This window comes from Phocoena sinus, chromosome 2 (assembly GCF_008692025.1).
Source record: "Phocoena sinus isolate mPhoSin1 chromosome 2, mPhoSin1.pri, whole genome shotgun sequence".
NCBI lineage: Eukaryota > Metazoa > Chordata > Mammalia > Artiodactyla > Phocoenidae > Phocoena > Phocoena sinus.
Genome location: NC_045764.1, coordinates 146,783,204 through 146,804,182, shown reverse-complemented (window position 1 = coordinate 146,804,182; position 20,979 = coordinate 146,783,204). Strand labels below are relative to the sequence as shown.

The 20,979-nt window shown below is 44.0% G+C and overlaps 1 protein-coding gene across 2 annotated transcripts in view; it reads left to right on the top strand.

The window, feature by feature from the left end:
• MAP3K9 (mitogen-activated protein kinase kinase kinase 9) overlaps positions 1-20,979 on the top strand; it is a 71,633-nt gene that overhangs the window by 39,449 nt on the left and 11,205 nt on the right. For both annotated transcript variants that reach the window (XM_032624287.1, XM_032624286.1), the window contains exons 3-6: positions 5,842-6,022; positions 15,249-15,397; positions 16,331-16,506; positions 20,472-20,712. In XM_032624287.1, coding sequence (XP_032480178.1) covers positions 5,842-6,022; positions 15,249-15,397; positions 16,331-16,506; positions 20,472-20,712 — 747 coding nt within the window. The remainder of the gene's footprint in view (positions 1-5,841; positions 6,023-15,248; positions 15,398-16,330; positions 16,507-20,471; positions 20,713-20,979) is intronic.

Genomic DNA, 20,979 nt, shown 5'->3' with positions numbered 1-20,979 from the left:
AAGTTGCACCTTGATCCACGGGGTGCAGAATGGATGTTGTGTTAGCAGGCATGAAAACAACAAGAATCTCACTGTACATCTCCGTCAGAGCTCTTGGGTGGCCACATGTATTGTCAGTGAGCAGTAATATTTTGAAAAGAGTCTTTTTCTGAGCAGTAGGTCTCAACAGTGAGCTTAAAGTAATCAGTAAACCATGTTATAAACAGATGTGCTGTCATCCAGGCTTCGTTGTTCCATTTAGAGAACACAGGCAGAGTAAATTTAGCGTAATTCTTAAGGGCCCTAGGATTTTTGGAATGGTAAATGAGCATTGGCTTCAGCTTAAACTCACCAGCTGCATTAGCCCCTAAAAAGAGAATCAGCCTGTCCTTTGAAGCTTTGAAGTAAGGTATTGACTTCTCGTCTCTAGTTATGAAAGTCCTAGGTAGCATCCTTTTCCAATAGAATGCTGTCTCATCTACACTGAAAATCTGTTGTTTAGTGGAGCCACCTTCATTAATGATCTTAGCTAGATCTCTGGATAACTTACAGCAGCTTCTACATGAGCACTTGCTGCTTCACCTTGATCTTTTATGTTATGGAGACGGCTTCTTTCCTTAAACCTCATGAACCAACCTCTGCTAGCTCCAGACTTTTCTTCTGCAGCTTCCTAACCTCTCTCAGCCTTCATAGAGAGTCAGGGTCTTGCTCTGGTTTAGGCTTTTGCTTAAGGGAATGTTGTGGCCGGTTTGATATTCTATCCAGAGCACTAAAACTTTCTCCATATTGGCACTAAGGCTGTTTTGCTTTCTTATCATTCGTGTGTTCACTGGAGTAGCACTTTTAATTTCCTTCAAGAGCTTTCCCTTTACATTCAGAACTTGACTCACTGATACAAGAGGCCTAGCTTTTGGCCTTTTTTGGCTTTTGACATGCCTTCCTCACCAAGCTTAATCATTTCTAGTTTTTGATTTAAAGTGAGAGAGTTTCACCTGAACACTTAGAAACCATAGTAGGGTTATTACATGGCCTAATTTCAGTATTGTTGTGTCTCAGGGAATAAGGAGGCCCGAGGAGAGGAAGAGAGATGGGGGAACACCAGTTGGTGGAGAAGTCAAGAACACACACAGCACTTACCGATTAAGTTTGCCATCTTATGTGGGCATGGTTTGTGGTTCCCCAAAACAATTACAACAGTAAGATCAAAGATCACTGATCACCATAACAGACGTAATAATAATGAAAAAGTTTGAAATATTGTGAGAATTACCACATGTGACACAGAGACAGGAAGTGAGCAAATGCTGTTGGAAAAATGGCACCAATAAACTTGCTCAGTGCAGGGTTCTCACAAACCTTCAATCTGTAAAAAATGCAGTATCTGTGAGACACAATAAAACGAGGTATGCCTGTACATAGTAAATGAGCAATAATGGGTAGCTATCATTATTATTTAATCAACCATTCCATTTATTTATACAGTAAAAATTTATTACATGGTTATTATGTGTCAGGGCCTGCCAGGCTTCCTACCAGGGTTCTCAATACCTTGAACTTGGAGTCCCATGGTTTCCACTTATGTATGAGACACTTAGTCGTAATAGTAGTAATGATAGCTGTAATGTCCTGAGTTCCTAATTATGTGTCAGGCATTCTGCTAGGTGCTTTATTACTGTATTGCCTTTAAACTTTATCCCCATTTTATAGAAGCAGGAATAGAGATGTAGAGTCTATGAAAGTTACCCAGGGTTACATAGAAAATGTCAAGCCTGGGATTTAGATTGTCTGCTCTTTTTTTTTTTCTGTTCTGCACTGACTGTTGTTACTGTCACCCTAAATCCATTATGTCCCAGACTGAACTTGGTTTCCTCAAATGGGCTTTGTCTTTCAACTTCTCAGGGGCACTACCATTCAACTTGTCACCCATGTCTGAAAGGCGGGAGATGTCTCCCTTCTCCATCAAGCCCCTATATCTGGTTAATCACTAGGATTTTAGTTCAAATGCATCTTTTTCTCCCTCTTTCTCCTATCGTGGCTGGGCCCCTCTTGACTTGGATTTGTTAGTTTTCAGCATTTGTTCCACTGCCCCCCATGAAAGGGGAGGTTTACACAATACACTTTCATGGACTCCACCAGATTTTGATAAAACACCCTTAAGTTTTCCAAGAAGTAAAGCACAATAGTTTGTTACTGCTGCAGCTGCTTGTCAGCGGTAGAAGCTTCGAATGGGCTCACAGCAGTGGTACAGATAAGTAAGCTGCTGTGAATATAACCTTTCTCTCCTACACAGGAAAACATGTTTGGGGAGAACTATGCTCCACTCTGTTTTAAAAAGTAAAGCTTTCCCCTTTAACAAACAGTACTGGGAAAAGTGGATATCCACATGCAAAAGGATGGCGTTGGACCCCTATCTCATATGATATACAAAAATTAAAGGAGAATGGATCAACAACCTAAATATAAGAGCTGAAACTGTAATACTCTTAGAAGAAAACATAGGGGCAAATCTTCATGAACTTGAATTTGACAGCTCTTTGGTATTACATCAAAAGTACTATATGAGCAACAAAAGGAAAAATAGATTAAGTGGACTTCTTAAAAACTTTTGTACATCAAAGGACATTATCAAGTAAGTAAAAAGACAGCCTACAGAGAGGGAAAAATATTTGCAAATCACATATTTGATAAGGGTCTAGTATCCAGCGTATATAAAGAACTCATAACTCAACAACAAAACAACAGACATTTCTTCAGAGAAGACATACAAATGGCCAAAAAGCACATGAAAAGATGCTCAACGTCGTTAGTCATTAGGGAAACGCAAATCAAAACCACAGTGAGATACCACTTCACGTCCACTAGAATGGCTATAATAAAAAGAAAAAGGAAAATGGCAAGTATGGCGAGGATGTGGAGAAATTGGAACCTTCATACATTGCTAATGGGAACGTAAAATGGTTCAGCTGCTGTGGAAAACAGTTTGCTGATTCTTCAAAAAGTTCAACATAGAATTACCATATAAACGAGTAATTCCACTCCTAAAGAATTGAAAACAGGTACTCAAACAAGTATACGTGTACACGTGTTCATAGTAGATTCACAGTAACCAACAGATGGAAACAACCCAAATGTCTGTCAATGGACAGAAGGAGAAACAAATAGTGGTATATACATATGATTGAATATTATGCAGTCAGAAGAAGGAGTAAAGTGCTGGTATGAGCAACAATGTGGATGAACCTTGGAAACATGATGCTAAGTGAAATAACCAGATGTGTCACATATTGTATGATTCTATTTATATGAAATATGCAGAATAGGTAAATCGATAGAGATAGGAAGCAGGTTGGTGGTTGCCAGAGGCTGGGAAGAGGGGAGAATGGGGAACAATGCTTAATGGGTGTGGAATTTCCTTTTTGGGGGTGATGAAAGTGTTTTGGCACTAGGTAGAGGGGATGGTTGTACGACGTTGTGAATGTACTAAATGCTACTGAATTGTTCACTTTAAAATGGTTAATTTCATGTTATGTGAATTTCATCTCAATTTTTAAAATCTCAAAATAAAAAAAGTAAAGCTTTCACAAACTTTGTTGCTTTAGTTGTTAATAGTAATGCGTACTTGGTAGATATCAGTATTTCAGGACACTGTTCTTGAGAATCATTGCCGGAATTACTAGCTGCCAGGATCATAGCCTGCTCTCCTTTGCTGGGGGCAGGACCCCTAGGCCAGGGCTTTCTAACTCAGATGCCTTCAGGGGCATTTTTCCTGTTGGGATAAATGCTTGAGGTCAGCTGGATGTAAGGCATCAGGGAGTCATGGAGATTAGGTGGAACTGGGCTGGACGTGCACTGTCTAAATGCATTCCAGTTTAGACAGACTGCCCCTGGGCTGGTTCTTGCCCCGTCTTCATCTTTCGGCCATCCCTCTTAAGCCATCTGACAGACTGATGTATTTTAAAAATCATCTTCAGCATGCCATCCCATTTGTAAAATCCAGTTTCCTGTCGCAGGATCTAAACCTCTCTGCCTTCCCTTTCCCGCAGAGTCTCTGAGAAAGCTCAGCTGGACCCATACAGCATCGTGAAACTGTTACCATCCTCCTACCTCACCCTCTCCCAGCCACCTGGAGGCCTCGGGTGACAGGACTGAGCCCCATTAGATCTGTAAGGGGAAAGGCTCTCTCTGAATCCTCCATTTAAAGGCGACTCAGGGAAATACTCAGCCCCTGGTTGCCGCCACTGCAGAGGGCATGGTGGGTTTCTGTGGTGCCACTTCTCCAGCAGTCTGAATGCATGTCAGTCCGTTATCTGTCTACCCGCAGAGAAGAGGAGAAAGGCACAGAAGAATCTGGAAAGAGTTTTGTGATTAGATGAGATGTAGGAAGTTGTGTTTTGTTTGTTCGTTTTCATCCGCCCAAGCTTTTAGAGGCTTGGACCCATCAGGATGCTAGAAGGTTGGAGCGGGTGGGGTGTGTCAGGGGAGCAGGGGGGAGGGTGTGGAGGAAGGAGGCTTAGTCCATTAGATCTAGGGAGTGGCTGGCACTGACTTCTCTTATGCTTCCAGCCCTATAGCTGCTTGTAATCCCTCTTTACTGCTGATGTTCTGGGAAGCATGTAGGACGTAGAGATCTTTGGCCCACGTCCTTTCATTATGTAACACTTCAGTGGACGTGTGCCGGGGCGGGGTTTGGGGGACCAGGAAGAGAAAAGTACCGTCGTGTGACTTGAGGGACTCCCTGCGGCTCTTGCCCCAAAATCCAGCCCCCTTACCCCACTCTCCCCATTTAGACTTGAACGGCAGAGAGAACCTTCCTTCCTTCCCTGAAATCCCATGTACAGAGCTCTGAACTCCCGGTGGCTCAGCCTCTGGCCCACAGAGGTGGTCCTGACCCAGGGCCCTTGGAACCGTCCCACCTGTGGAAATGGAGGCTCGGCTTCGTCATATCCCAGGAGCTCGCTAGCTGCCGACTCAGGCAGGGTTTCTGGCCTTTGCTTACGGCACTTTAGTCAATGGGCGTTTTTGCTCTTTTGGGGGAGATTGGCTCCCACGAGGGCATGCTTCTCGCTGGAGCCGTCATGTGGGTGAGCATCAGCGTGTGTGCCCTCTGACCTCCAACCTGTCAGCCACTCCCCAGTGGGTGCTGGTGAGCTCCTGGATTAAGGGAAAATCTCTGCCCAAATGACATGCTTTTTTTTTCTTTAATTTTTATTTTATATTGGAGTATAGTTGGTTAACAATGTTGTACACCTGAAACTAAGACATGCTTTCTTAAGACTTTAAATAAAGTAACGTGGAAAGGTTCATGGAAACTGTTGAGACACTGTCGGAAACCTTAAAAGCCCAGCAGGCACCTCCACTCCTGGTGCTGTGAGAGTGCTTAAAGCCCAGCGGCGGCCTGGAAGTCAGGAAGGCCAGGTATCCGCTCCTCAGAAGGGTAGGCTGTGACCCCACAGCTCTTCTTTTGTAGGGTGTGAGTGGGCCGTATGGTGTCATGGCAACAGGGAAGGCTCTCCAGCCAGGCTGCCAGGGTTTCAGTCCTGGCTTATTAGTTGAGTGGCCTTGGAAGATTTATTTAGTGGTGCTGTATCTCAGTTTCCTCATCTGTTTGTAGAGCAGCGATGGCAATGGTATGTACCTCGTAAGGTTGTTGCGAGGGTTGAAGATAATGCCTGTAAAATACTTGGCACCAAAACGGATGCATCCTAGGTGTTTAAAGATGGTGGCTCCCACCATCCACCCATGGTAGCCACGTGATGGAGCCTGCAGGACAGGACAAGAGGATGGCGGGAGGGGTCTGTATTGTGTGGTTTCCCTGTGATTCACGCAGACTCTGGTTTCTTCTGTATTCCTTTCCTTGCCCAGTACTGATCCTCCAGAAGGTGGAGAACGGAGACCTGAGCAAAAAGGTTCTGAAGATCACCGATTTTGGCCTGGCTCGGGAATGGCACCGAACCACCAAGATGAGCGCAGCAGGGACGTATGCCTGGATGGCACCTGAAGTCATTCGTGCCTCCATGTTTTCCAAAGGCAGCGACGTGTGGAGGTAAGGTCCAGAGGTGCAGGGTCAGTGCCCCCCAGATCTATTTTGGCTGCACAGATGCTTCGGGACTTGGAGAATTGAGGTTGCATAGAATCCCAGGCACCCCAGGTAGGTCTAGGTGACCCCTTCAGAGCAATTTACACTAATTCCCACGTTGCCAAAGGACAGTTTCTAACACCTTCATCTGCCAGAAATCTCCCCGGTGCTATGGGGCAAGTACCACCTCTGTGTAGGCCCCTTTGTGTTGGTGATTGCTCCCTAGGAAGGACCAGGAGATTCTAGGGGCAGTGTGTACTGACCTCCAGGGTGGTGAGGGTACCCAGACACTCCTGGAGACCTTCCCCACAGTCACCCTGGCTTCCTTAGCAACAGTGGCTGTTACCGTTGGACTTGTTCTCACTATAAGCCCTTCAGCTGATGAGTATTGTTTGTGCTGTCTCTTTTTTTCTGCGTGGGCTGGAAATTATCCTTTCCAGTTATCCAGTTAAGCTTTTAGTCAAGGCTCTGTCTTGCCTGTTGAGCATTGATATAGAAATGGGAAAAGATAGGTCTCAAGCATGCGCCCAGAACTGCAGAGTCAAAGATTAGACCAACCGTTCCCCTTAGTTAATGTCAGCCCAAGAGGTCACAAGGACATGTTGGGTCTAAAAATCTTTCTCCCACTGATGGGAGGATGAGCATCTACAGAGTAAGCATCCTCATGACTGTGAGACAGTAGCATCACCTTGGTAGGCAAAAGAAAGGACTGTAGATGATCATCGTAACTCATCTATGAAGTTGTTGCTTCTTGTTGTAAAGTGAGCTTGTTGTGTATGTATATTTTACTTGGTGTAAAGTGAGCTTGTGTGTGTGTATATTTTAAATAACAGCTTTATTGAGGTATTACTCACATACTGTAAAGTGCACTTTTTAAAATGTATAAGCCAGTGGTTTTTAGTAAATTTACAATGTTTTACATTGATCATCATTGTTATTAGTCTCCTAAGGCTGCTGGAACAAATTACCACGAACCTGGTGGCCTAAAGCAATACAAATTTACAGTCTAGAGGCCAGAAGTCTGAAATCGGTATCAGCAGGGCCATACTCTCTCCAGAGACTCTGGGGCAGATTCTGTTCCAAATAAGGATTCTGGGTATTAGGACATGGACATATCTTTTCAGGGCCACCATTCAACCCATGACAACCACTAACTATTTCCAGAATATTTTTTATCACTCAAAAAGACCCTCAATACCTATTAGTAGTCATTCCCTAATACCCCCTACCCCTACCCCTACACCCTGGCAACCACTAACTTATTTTCTGTTGCTATGGATTTGCCTCTTCTGGGCATTTCATATAAATGGAATCATACAGTATGTGATCTTCTGTGACTGGCTTTTTTCATTTGCATAATGTTTTCAGGGTTCATATATGTTTTTCAGAACTTCATTCTTTTAATAGCTGAATCATATTCCATCATATGGGTATACCACAATTTGTCTGTTCTTTAGTTGATGGACATTTGGGTTGTTTCACTTTTTGTCTAATGTAAATAATGCTGCTATGGACATTTGTTTACATGCTTTTGTGTGAACATATGTTTTCAGTTCTCTTGGATGGTATACACCTAGAAGTGAAATTTTCTGATTCATATGGTAATTCTATATTTAACTTTTTCAGGAACTGCCAGACAGTTTTTTACCACAGCCATTACCATTAGCAACGCATGAGGGTTCCAATTTCTCCACATCCTCTCAACACTTGTTATTTTTTATTATAGCCATCCTAGTGGATGTGAAGTGGTATATCTCACTGTGGTTTTGATTTGTGTTTCCCTAATGACATCGAGCATCTTTCCATGTGCTTATTGGCCATTTGTATATCTTCTCTGAATAAATATCTGTTCAAATCCTTTGCCAATTTTAAAATTGGGTTATATGTCCTTCCATTTTTATGTTGAAAGTGTTCTTTATATATTCCAGATACAAGTCCCTTATCAGATGCATGATTTGCAAATAATTTCTCCCATTCTGTGGGTTTTCTTTTCACTTTCCTGATGGTATCCTTTGAAACACAAGCATTTTTAATTTTGACAACGTTCGGTTTATCAGTTTTTTTCTTTGATTGCTTGTGCTTTTGGTGTCATATCTAAGAAACGAAGTCATGAAGTTTTATACGTATGTTTTCTTCTAAGAGTTTTGTAATTTTAGCTCTTACATATAGGTCCATTTTGTTCCGTTTTGTTCCATTTTGACCTAATTTTTGTATGTGGTGTGAGGTAGGAGTCCGGCTTCATTCTTTTACATGTGGCTATCTAGTTGTCCTAGCACCATTTGTTTAAAAGACTGTTTCTTTCCTCATTGAATTGTCTTGGCATCCCTGTCAAGAAGCAGTTCACCACAAATGAAAGAGTTTATTTTTGGACTCTCAATTCTAATCCATTGATCTGTGTGTCTCCCATTTTGCCAGTGCCACCTGTTTTAAGAACTGTAGCTTTGTACTAAGTTTTGAAATTAGGAAGTGTGAGTCTTCCAACTTTCTTCTTTTTCAAGATTGTTTTGGCTATTCTGAATCTCTTCAATTTCCATACGAATTTTAGGATCATTTTGTCAGTTTCTGAGAATTAGGCAGCTAGAATTTTGATAGGGATTATGTTAAGTCTGTAGATCACTTTGGGGAGTATTGCCATCTAGATAATATTGTCTTTCAATCCATGAACATGGGATATCTTCCTATTTATTTAGACCTTCTTTAATTTCTTTCAGTGATGTTTTATAGCTTCTGTATATTGAATCTTATTTCACTACACATTAATTATGGGTGAAGTACCTATTGTGAAGAAAAGAGTTTTCCTTTCCTTAAAATATCTGACTAGATCTCATTAGGTTGAGCTGTATCCTGATATTCAACTGTTTTTCACCCACAAAAGCAGCAATTTCATATGCTTCAACCTACACTTTCATTGCTTGACTGTAGGCTAATGAGATTAGTTAATGTATTAATTAAGCTAAGCTGCTATTGCAAAGAGACCTACTGATGGTAGAAATGTACTTCTTTTTCAAGAGTAGTCCAGCCTGTCTAGGCTGGTGGGGCAGCTTTGCACCTTGAGATCATTCAGGAACTCAGGTCCTTTCAGCATCCCTCGGCGTGTTATTCTTTTCTGAATGGTTACATCTGAGTGAAAGTGACTTCAGAATAATTATATCCCACAGAAAAGGGGAAAGAGAGCTTATCCATGGCAAGAAGCTTGTCTTTAATTTGGAGATGACTCCAAAAGTAGCTATTATTATTTCCGTTTTACAGATGAGGTAACCAAGGCTTAGATGATTGAAATCAGTTGCCTGGGTTCACCCAGGTGGTAGAGGTAAAGCTGTGATTTGAACTAGATATGTGTCTCTTGAAACTCTGTGCTTTTAGCCACGTCACCATCTATATACTCTTACTCCTGTGCTTTGGGCATCCTCTTCCAGGGTGATTGGCCCACCATGCCTGGGACCCAGCAGCCTGTCCCAAGAGGGCCAAAGCATGTCTAGGAACTTGGGACAGAGCTGGTTCCCAGACTGACTCGTAATGCATTTATTCCTCCAAGAAATGTTTGTTGAATACATACTTACTCTGTTACGACCAAGCAAGTGGACTTGCTTCCCGCTGTATGATGGAAAGACCAAACACCGAGGCAACGGTCTTTTGCAGAGAGAAAGAGGATTTATTGCAGGGTGGCCGAGCAAGGAGGCAGGAGGCAATGCTCAGATATGTCTACCCAGTTGATCAGCTGTTGAGCAGCATGTTTATCACGGAAGTAGGGAATAAGAGGCAGGGGGGCGGGTGAGCTGGGAAATGGTCGGTGGAAAGTAATTTGTACATTTCTGGAGTTCTCTGCCCAGACTCAACTGTTCTTCATGCCTCTTCATGGGTTGCATGTGCAAATTCAGGGGGGTTTCCTATGCTACCTGGGGTGGATTGTCAGCCTGTGATGTCTAAAGTTCACTATCAGAGTTCACCATTGGTTGTCCTAGTCCCTCAGTGTGCCTGAAGGGGCTGTCAGCAGGTTGTTTGCATATCTGTGGTTTCCCTGGTATTCTGCAAAACAAGCTTGGTGTCTTCCATGTATCATTTTATTTCTATCTTGTTTCTACCTTATGGGCCTTGAGTGTGTAAGGTAAGGGTATGGCTCCAGTGTCAGGTACGGGGCTGAACCTGAATCCAACCCCCTTCCCTCCCACTCCCCTCCTGGACCTCACGCAGGGCCTTGGGCCTCTGCAGTTGGTGGGTGCCCGGGGCCAGCTGAGTTTGTCTCACTGTTCTTCGAGTACAGTTCTCTAGGCCTCCTCTGTGCTGTGGTGGAGCGTAGGATAAGAATGACCCAGACCCCCCCTCAAGAAGAGCAGTTCTTGCCCTTTGGTTGTGTGGTGCAGGGAGGGCACTGGTGACAGCCAGAGGCCATCGTCCCACGGTGACTCTCTGCCTGTCGTGTGTAGGATGAGGTGGAGGCATTTTGTTAATTAATCATTTTACGTTTTTTAAATTACGGAAGGAAAACATGTTCGCTATAGAAAAAACATAGAAAATATGGATAAACAAAAAAAGAAAAGGAAAGAAAAGAAAAAATCACCCACAACGCACTTCTAAAGATAATCTATGTTGACATTTTGGTGTGTTTATTCCTGTTCCTGTGATCACCCACCCATCCCTTAAAATGGGATCATTCTATTTTGTAAGCTGCTTTTTGAATGTAACAGAGCATGAACATATTGCCATGTTAATAAGTATTTATTATGTCAATCAATATATTAACATATACATTTATACATAAGTTGGTAAATATGTTGTCATTTTGAATGAGGGTCTGGTTAACAGCAAGAATAGTAAATTGTGTGTTACCTAACAGTTTACAAAGTACCTTCACATATGGTAGTTCAGTTGTCTTTGCCAAAGATTATTAAACAGTCAGCTTGGTTCCTGGGATGTGGGCTCACAAGCTGATGACCAAGTGCAGGAGCCCGCTCAAGGGACACCCTCTCCTTTTTGGAGGATGGGTCCCTGAGTTAACAGTCTTAAAGTCCATGCAGGTTAATAAGAAAAACAGCCCTGGCCCAGCACAGGCACAGAATTGCTGCACCTTTGGTTGGGAAGGGTTGCTATTCACTCTAGGGCTCTTCTTCATTTTGAAAAAAATAAAACATCCCTCTCCCACATGTGATATTATCAAACAGTGGAAAAGATGACTGCACCTCTGGAGGTGGTTAATTATTGGCACAGGGAGCAATCCTGAGGGTTTGGGTTTAGGCTTCGACTCTTGGGAAATCATTGGCAGCACTGTGGGGTCTGGCACTTCTCTGGGGGGAAGGGACTCCGAGGCAGAGTTCAAGCTGAGCTGGTACTTCGAGGCTGCTTGTAAACAGTCTTGAACAGACCTCTTGACCTTCTCTTAACCCTGGGAGGGCAAGAAAGTAGGCTAAACCTGAGGTGAATCATGTGGACTTCTCCTGTCCACCTCTCCCTGAGGCTCAGATCCATCTAATGTGTGTTTCTCCAGCCCCCTTTTTGGACTCTGTTCCTGACGGAGGAGCACCAAGCCTTCATTTACATCACCCACCTTCTGTTATAAAAATACAGAGGAACGCTGGCAGAGGAGCACTTTGACTGGTTTAGTCATCCCCAGAAAGCCTTCTTCCCTGAATGCTGGTGCCCCTCGGCACGGCTCTCCCCAGCCACTTTCTCATTTCAGGCCTTTCTGAGAGGGAAGCACACGGTGTTTACGAACCATAGATGGCAGTTTCAGGTTGCGGGGTAGTTATTGTTATTCTTACCTTGCAGCTCGTCTATGAGGTGGGGATTGCTGTCTCTGTTACACAGATGAGGAAACAGGTTTGGAGAGGTGAACTTGCTTTCTCAAGGTCCCACGGCTGTAAGTGGTAAAGCAGGCATTCGACTCAAGTCTGTCTAAGTCTTTCTTGAGCAGCACTTCTCCCACTTTTCCTAGTTGTAGAGCCCTTCACATGGAACGGAATGCCCATTAACAAAGGACCAAGCCAGGTGAGAGCAGAGCTGCCCTTGTGGAAGCTGGGAGGGGAGGGTCCCTGGCTTCTTTCCCTTCCAGGTGGCCTGAGACATCTCCACGGAGTAGAGCTCAGTGTAAACACCATCACAGAGGAAACGCCAGGACACAAACAGGACACATGTTTGGATCTTCGAAAATACCCTGTCTTTCCAGGTGGTTAGGCTTGGGACATCGATTGTCTTTGCCTGGATGGAAGAAAGGGGTTTCGGGAACCTTGAGTTTTTGTTCCTCAGGGTGGAAGTGGGCAGTAATGCCGAGAGCAGGCAACTGAAGATGGGAGTCTCTGTAACCGGGAATCTAGTTAGCAACGCTGAGAGCTCGTAGAGGTCACTTGGTGGACGCTGCCCAGCATGACTGCTGTCTGGATAAGTCACATGAAAGGTTTGGCAGGAAGTGTCCTAGTATAGTTCTCAATGATATTTGGGGCTTACTCTGGGGCACCCAGGGCAGCCTGAAGGACCATCTGACTACACACTCACTCTTACACCCACCCACCAATTCATTCATTACGTGAGGGCCTCTAGGCATCCCAGAGCCTGGGCAAGACCCTGAGAATGCAAAGATTAGGAACTACTGTCCCTGCCCTTTAGGAGCCCACAGGCTGGTAAACAAACTACTAGAATACCTGACAGCGCAAACAAGGGCTGAGTAACATGCTGTGGTGTCAGGAGGCTTCCTAAAGTGTCCAATTGTTCCCATCAGCCTCAGACTAAGATCCACCTTCTTGTCAGGACAAGACAAGACCTGCAACTACCAGTCTACTAGGCTTTTTTTTTTTTTTCCTGTCAAAATACATAGAGAAAATGATAGTATTTGGAGGGCTCACTCGGGGAAAGCCATTGTCCAAGGACACTGGCCAGTCCACTCTGAGGGTCCCTCTGTAGAGACCCCCCGGGATGTCCTGGCACATTGGTGGGCACATTGCTCTCCTTTGGAGCCATGCCAGGCCATGCCATGGGATCCTTTGAGGGCAAGCCCATGCTGTTGTGCTCTCTGATCCCTGTCTCTGGAGCCCTGGCTCCTCCCTCAATTAGCAAAGTTTCACTCAGGGTTCAGCTACCTCCTGCCTCCGTCCTGGTCTGGTGTAGGTGACCCTCCTTTGTGCTGTCATAGTATCTCTGTTGTGACTCCTCTTTCCATATTCTAATTGATGCTTTTTCTGTTCCTCTTGGTAGTCTCTTTGTGGATAAGATCTGTGTTTTTTATCCTGTATCCCAGTTCTTGGCATTGAGTTTGATGCATAGTAAATATTTAGTAGATGTTTAAAATGAATGAATAAATGATGGTGAATTTGAATCATATCTTGAAAGATGATTAGTAGAGTTTACCAAGCAGAGAACTGGTCGAAGGGCATTCTAGGGAGAAAGAATTGAGAACTGGTCCAGGTCCACCGTGACTTACTCCACATATGCCCTTAATATATGCTGCTAACCCTATCTAAAACTTGCTTTCCTCATCTGCAAAATGATGATAATACTTACCTTGCAGGTTTGTTGTAGGGATTCAGGATCATGTTTGTAAATGTCTTAGCATGCTGCACATACAAGGTACCATGATCGAATAGTTGCTGGGTTTATTATTATTTTTTTTAAAATAAATATGTCTTCTTGTTGGTTGTAAACTACTGATGAGTATTACCAAAAAATTGAGCTTTGTGTTGAAAATATAAGGAGAGGCCCTCTTCCAACTGTTCATGGCCTTATGGTTTCTGGTCCTGACTTATTCCTGGAAGGATTAAACACTACATGAGTTTGCCTGGTTCTGATTGTGAATTCATAGAATAATTATTCCGTAAGCTTTGTGCTCCCCATTCCCTAACTCACAGAACGTGTGAAAAGAAATTCTTCATGTGAACTTGAAAGGTAGCGAAAGAACTTGAAGCCCTCACAGCTGATGCGCTGCTCTGCTCTACCGACGCAGTCCACCCTTGTGAAACTTTCCCCTTTGAATTAGACAGATGTCACCTTTAAGGATGCACTCGCGCTGATGGGGGCAGGAATCTATTCAACCTAGTGGGCACTGAAAGAAATCTTTCACAGGAGCAAAATATGTTTGTTTCGGGTGGTCATCTCTCTGCTTTTATAAAGCTAAAAAAAATGTATCTGTTGCTATATGATCCAGCAATCCCGCTTCTGGGCATATATCCATACAAAATTATAACTCGAAAAGATACATGTACCCCTATGTTCATAGCAGCACTGTTTACAATAGCCAAGACATGGAAACAACCCGTGTGCCCATCAACAGACGATTGGTTTAAGAAGATGTGGTATATATACACAATGGAATGTTACTCAGCCATTAAAAAGAATGAAATAATGCCATTTGCAGCAACATGGATGGACCTAGAGATTATCATACTAAGTGAAGTAAGTCAGAAAGAGAAAGACAAATACCATATGATATCACTTATATGTAGAAACTAAAATACAACACAAATGAACATATCAACGAAACAAAAACAGACTCATAGACATAGAGAACAGACTTGTGGTTGCCAAGGGGGAGGGGGTGAGGGAGGGAAGGATTGGGAATTTGGGATTAGCAGATGCAAACTATTGTATACAGGATGGATAAACAACAAGGTCCTACTGTATAGCACAGGGAACTACATTCAATATCCTGTGATAAACCATAATGGGAAAGAATATGAAAAAGAATGTATATATGTATAAGTGAATCATTTTGCTATACAGCAGAAATTAAACACAGCATTATAAGTCAACTATACTTCAATAAAATTAAAAAAAATAAAAATTAATGTATCTGTGACTTAAGCTGAAGTTTTCTTAGAGCAGGAAAAAATGTATTCCCAGAAGCCTGCCTCTTCTCCCAGTGTATTACATTCACAATAGCAACCACAAAATAGATGTGGCCCTTGAGCACTGATTAAAACACTAGAGCAGTGCATTTCATTTCATGACAGCCTTGTCAGACTGCTTGTGTTATTTGCACTTCACACATAAGGAATTTGAGGAAAAAGACCAAGTGTGCTTGACTCCAGAGTTTTCGCTTATAGCCGGTAGGCTTTATGGTCTCCCTTTTATATTATAGCAGTACTTCTGTTTTGTTAGTCTCCCTACATGTCAGAGAGGCTGTGGGATGCTCGTCCAAGCCTCGCGAGATATTTGCATGAAGTTGCACCTATGGTTCATGGTGCGGCTTCTGTCTTCTTCCTCTCCTTAGCTATGGGGTGCTGCTTTGGGAGCTCCTGACCGGTGAGGTGCCCTTCCGAGGAATCGATGGCTTAGCAGTCGCTTATGGAGTGGCCATGAACAAGCTTGCCCTTCCCATTCCTTCTACATGCCCGGAACCTTTTGCCAAACTCATGGAAGGTGAGTGCCCCCTGGCTGGAACAAAACTGGAGACCGTTTATTTTTCTCTCGGCACTCGATAGATTGTGGCCAGTTCTGCAGGGTCAGTAACTGAAAGAGGAGGTGAAGTATGAATCAGGGAGGAATCCTGAAGATGGTTGGAAGAGCTACTACAAGATGATGTCAGCACCCTGCTACACTGGTGTCACCGATGTCCCTTCTGTCCATCTAGTGACTGCAGAACGTAGCTTAGAAACTGAAGGATGCTATCCAGTGCTTCAGAATATTATTATTTAATCCAAAGTGAGAAGGTATAGCAGCTTTTATCTCAAGACCTCTGAGTGTCTTACATATAGAAATGAAGATCTATGAGGAAAGGAATTCTAAAATTCATCTTGGCAAGCCCTATGATTTTGTCAGCGAGAAATCCTAAGCTGAGAGAGGTTAAATGGATAGGTGGTCACTCCATTGGTTAGTGGCTCAGCTGAGCGTAGATAGAATTCACTTTTCCTGACTCCCATGCTTTTCATCCTTGCCTTCTCATCAGCTCATTGAGTTGGGGAAGGGTAGCTCATTTATTTATGGGAAATTGGGGCCCAAGGTGTAGTTACCCATTGTCAGGACTGGAATCGTGCAGTAACTTGATAAACTGTGGTAGCTGTTGTTCATGCAAGAAAACACTTTGGACTTGCCTTACCTACGTGAAATCAATAGTGAGAATGCAATGGGTGCAGAGCTGCTGCACTGGGTTTCCAGCTTCACTGTTGGTGATTGTGATGTTGGGCAGATTGCTTTACTTCCTGAGCCCTGTTTGGGGTTCCCTAAGTCCCAGTCTCTATTTCTGGAAGGAGAAATGAGAGGTGGTTTTCTGTCAAATGAGGTCACGTCGTACCCTAAATCTTACATTTGCCTCTGTCCGCTAATGCTTCCTGCTGACTCCTGTGCCCCATGCAGATTGCTGGAATCCTGACCCCCATTCACGACCATCTTTCACGAATATCCTGGACCAGCTAACTACCATAGAGGAGTCTGGTTTCTTTGAAATGCCCAAGGACTCCTTCCACTGCCTGCAAGATGACTGGAAACATGAGATTCAGGAGATGTTTGACCAACTCAGGGCCAAAGAAAAGGTAAGAAAGAGAAGCAAAAGGTATGCATTGAATTAGTGGATCTTCTCCACTGGGGCCTCTGGACCGATTCTGAAACGACCACGTTCCTGCTTGGTTTGTGGCCACAGAGCAGCTTCTTCCTTCCTGGCTTTAACATGGAGAGTTCTCCAGGCCTCAGGTGTGACCTGAAACGATGGAGAAGTTTTCTTTCTTTTTGGGATGTGGCAGGAATAAGTGGGGGGAGTCATGAATCCAAAGCTGTCCTTGCAGAGTATCTACTTTATTGTCCAAACTGGAGGAGGAGCACGGCTGGGCAAGTACCAGCAGGGTGTCTCGCCCCGCCGGCTGGAAATACGAGAGCGTTCTAGAAAGCTTTCTTTGTTCTGCAGTGGACTTGTAGAAGGGGTTTAACTGGATGTAGGGATACTTCAATACTGAGAGCAATTATCAGAACATCCTGCCAGTGTCTTTGGGGATCAGAATCAGAAACACCATATGGGCTAAAAATACCATGAGTCTGAAGTTGTTTGGCATTTTTCATGTTTTTATGAAAAGGGCTCAAAGGCTGAACCAGCTGAGGAGCTCAGAGACCCGTAGCCCATTTGCCTTTTTGTTTTGGAGACCATTCCTTAAATGGCCCCTCTCTATGCCCGTAGTGCCTGGCTAGCAGTCAGCATCGCACAGAGGAAGCTAATCAAAGTAGTTATGTTGTTTATCCTGTGGGGCCAGTGGCTAGGGGCACGAGGGATGTCCATGGATAGACTTGGTTAATTTCTTCTTTCCCTTCTCACTCCCCTCTGTGGAAATTTGGGAAGCAGTATAATAATCGTAGAATCTAAAATTGTCTTTATGGCTTCCCAGTTCTTTCACTTGAAAGGTCTGATGAGACCTCTTCACCCATTTCATCCAGGAGTCTTATGGCCCCTGCTGCCAGCATGTAGGGCAGGTGTTATTAACTTTTTCATCTCAGAGCTGAGGGTCAGTGTCTGTCTAAAGTCACACAGCTAGTAAGTGAGGAGGCAGAATCTTGAACTGGGGTCTTCTGATTCCAAAACCATTTTCTTTCCAATATCATCGTTTCCCTAAACAAAGGACTTAAAAATCATTCCTGGAGCTGATTTGAAGATATAACTCTTTTGATGCAACATAGCAATCCTTGTGCTGTTTGGCAAGTCAAGGAGCATTCTGCAGGGGGCTGCAGTGAGCTTATGACGATTCTTTAAGGACCCAGGGGGAGAGAGGGGTGGATCTGTACTGACCTTTGAGCAGAATGATTAAAAGAGACTGTTCCAATTACTAGTTCTATTCCAACTAGAAGAACCCCAGAGTTCCTGGCCTTTTTTGAGATTGCTGAATCACTGACTCCTGCTTATTTCTTTTTCTTTTTTTAAATTTATTTTTTATTGAAGTATAGTTGAATTACAATGTTGTGTTAATTACTGCTATACAGCAAAGTGACTCAGTTATATATTATATATATATATATGCATTCTTTTTCATATTCTTTTCCATTATGGTTTATCACAGGATATTGAATATAGTTCCGTGGTTATTTCTTTTGATTGATGGAATTATAAGGGTACCAACCAATAAGAAAAATGAAAGTTGGATTTTGTCAGGAGGTAGTTACTAGAAAAAGTCAAACCAATTCTCGTAATAGCTAACATTTGTAGAGCATGTGCTATTTGCCATGCTCTGTTGTGAGTAATTTATATGAATTCTTACATAATCTTGCATAATAAAGTAATAATTACCTTATGTATTACAGTCCTGTGATATTGGTGCTATTAACTCCATATAACATGTGATACCCATTTTCATTGCTCAAGGCCACAAATCAGCTACTTTGTTCCAGAGCCCTTGCTTTTAACACCCATGCTGTGATACCTCTCCATTATAAGGCTTGGAGTTGGGCAAGTGAGGGTGAAATGGATAATGAGCTTTCTCTCTGGAGAGATTCCTCTTAAATCACTGTATGTGGAAGATGTAATTTGTATACTGTGGAGCTGATACCCAAGTAGGTGTTTCGCAAGAAGGGGATTTACCACGCTGGAGGGCTTCCAGGTATATGGTGCCATAGTTGAGTACTCCATAAATGTCCCGTTTTCCCATATGATTCGCTCTTCAGGTTGTCTCAACCTACTTCTGCTTCTGTGTATGTGAGGATGGATTGGTCTCTGGGCTGGGGTTCAGGTTCCCTTAAAGGAAGGAGCTTAAACCCAAGTCATCCCTTAGACAAGAGCATGCAGGAGAGAGGACTTAGGAAGGCTGAGATTAGCTCGAACTAATTTTCAGCTTTCGCATTTAGCAGCAAAATAACCAACCAGGAATAATTTTTCTGAATCTTCGATGTGTTTTTGTTCTGATGGTGAAAACAAAGCAGGGGGACCGGGAAGCCAAGGATGTGGAGGGCGCACAACAGTTAATCTTTGGGGCTTATTTGGGGCTTATTTCATCAAAGAAGGAGAAGTTCAAAAGTTCAAGCTCATTACTCAGGCACTGTGATGAATCCATGTTCGCATAAAGAGGGACCTGCATTTATAAAATGGTCTTCTCTCTCCTCCTCCTTCTTTCTCTCATTCATTCATCGACTCAGCAGTTAATCAGCAACTACTGAGGACCTACCACGTACCAGACAACTTTCAAGGTGCTCATCCTCTTCTCATTTTTCTCCTTTCTATCATTTTTATGGTCATTTTCATATACTCTTGAGAACAGAAGGCAAGTTGAACGGAAAACTCCTTTCATCAGAATACTTTATTCCCATTTTGTTTGTTTTCTCTTCTGCTCTCTGCCTGCTGCTCTGCTTCCCCGATATGTGTTCACGTACTATTTTCTAGCCCTGGGTTCCATTCCTATAGTTTGTTCTGGTCCAGAATGACTTCTTATAGGGGAGCATTTCATTGAGAATTTTGAATTTCAACCACAGAAGTGTTGCTCTGGCTACTTTATTGAAGAAAACTTCTCCCTTTTTAGACATGGTTCTCTCAGGTTGTTGACATGAAAGCTTCTTAAGTTTTAGTCCTCTGCCTCCACCCGACTTCCATCCTAGGCCTGCGGTAACCAGTGTTAACAGTTTAGAGTCCACATGTTTAAATTTTATACGCATGCTTTGTTCTCTTTCCTGGGCTCTCTCCTATTTCCCGATGCCATAAGCCCCCACCTCTTTCCAGGAATTCCATGGCGAGTTCCTTTGTAAATTCATGCAGGAGGAAAAAGGGGAGGGAGGGAAGAGGTTCTGCCCACCTTCTAGAGAAAGTGCCTGGCAAAGACTTCAGGAAATGTTCCCTCTTCTCTTTGCTGTGCCGTCCCCATCCTTCCAGAGCAAATGGTTGTCCTTTTAGATAAGGACAACCATTTTGTCCTTATCTAAAGTTTAAACCACACGCTCAGTGGATTCACTCAACCAAGTGAACAAAGATTTAGATGACGCGCCTCACGAACCTTTTGAACAGCCACCCTGGAAATATATTTATTTTCATTTGAATGTTAGGCGATGCCTGGAGGGTGATTCATTTACAGCACGCACATTTTAAGCTAGATCACATTAAGTTGGCTCTGGTTTTAAAAAACTTTCCTTTATGTAACAGAAAGAAAAAATCAAAATAGAACCAAATCTGTAAAATTTGAGTATACGATTATATTTTCCACCCAAACGCCATCGTTTGTCCTGGTCACAGGTAATTTTAATCAGTCAATCAAGGGGCACAGGGAACTATCAGCCCCCGTCTCCAGGGCTTGGCCTGTGGCTCCTCTAGCTGTATCCTCAGGATGGCTCTTCGGAGCCTGCCTTGCCTCCATTTGCGGTGGTCAGGTGTTCATTTTCCAGCCAGCTGTTGAGCCCCCACCTCCGCTGGGGACTGAAGCGTGGGGTGTCAGAGGAGAGCTGTCCAGGCTGCTGTGAGCACTGGCCCCCCAGGGGCGAGCCCCCTCTGCACGGACCACTTGCCACACACACCCCCGCCGTGGTTCTACCTGCCTGGCAGGAGCTGCACACCTGGGAGGAGGAGCTGACGCGGGCCGCACTCCAGCAGAAAAACCAGGAGGAGCTGCTGCGGCGCCGGGAGCGGGAGCTGGCCGAGCGGGAGATTGACATCCTGCAGCGGGAGCTCCACATCATCATCCACCAGCTGTGCCAGGAGAAGCCCCGGGTCAAGAAACGCAAGGGCAAGTTCAGGAAGAACCGACTGAAGCTCAAGGATGGAAACCGCATCAGCCTCCCTTCCGGTTGGTGTCCGGGGACCTGGGGGAAGTGGGAGCGGACCGAGGGGCTGGTGTGGCAGGGGTTCTGTGGGAGCCAGGGACTGAGCTCAGAAACGTGAGACCCCAGGGCTCATCACGGAGCTGGTTTAGGAAGGTCCATTCTATTCCGTGGAAAGCCTGGCCTGATGGAAAGCTTCCGCCTTCCAGGGGGATCTTGTAGTTTGACTATACACAGAATATGAGGGGAAGGCCGTGAGTGTGACGGGCCTGGCTGCAGGCTGCTAGTAGCAC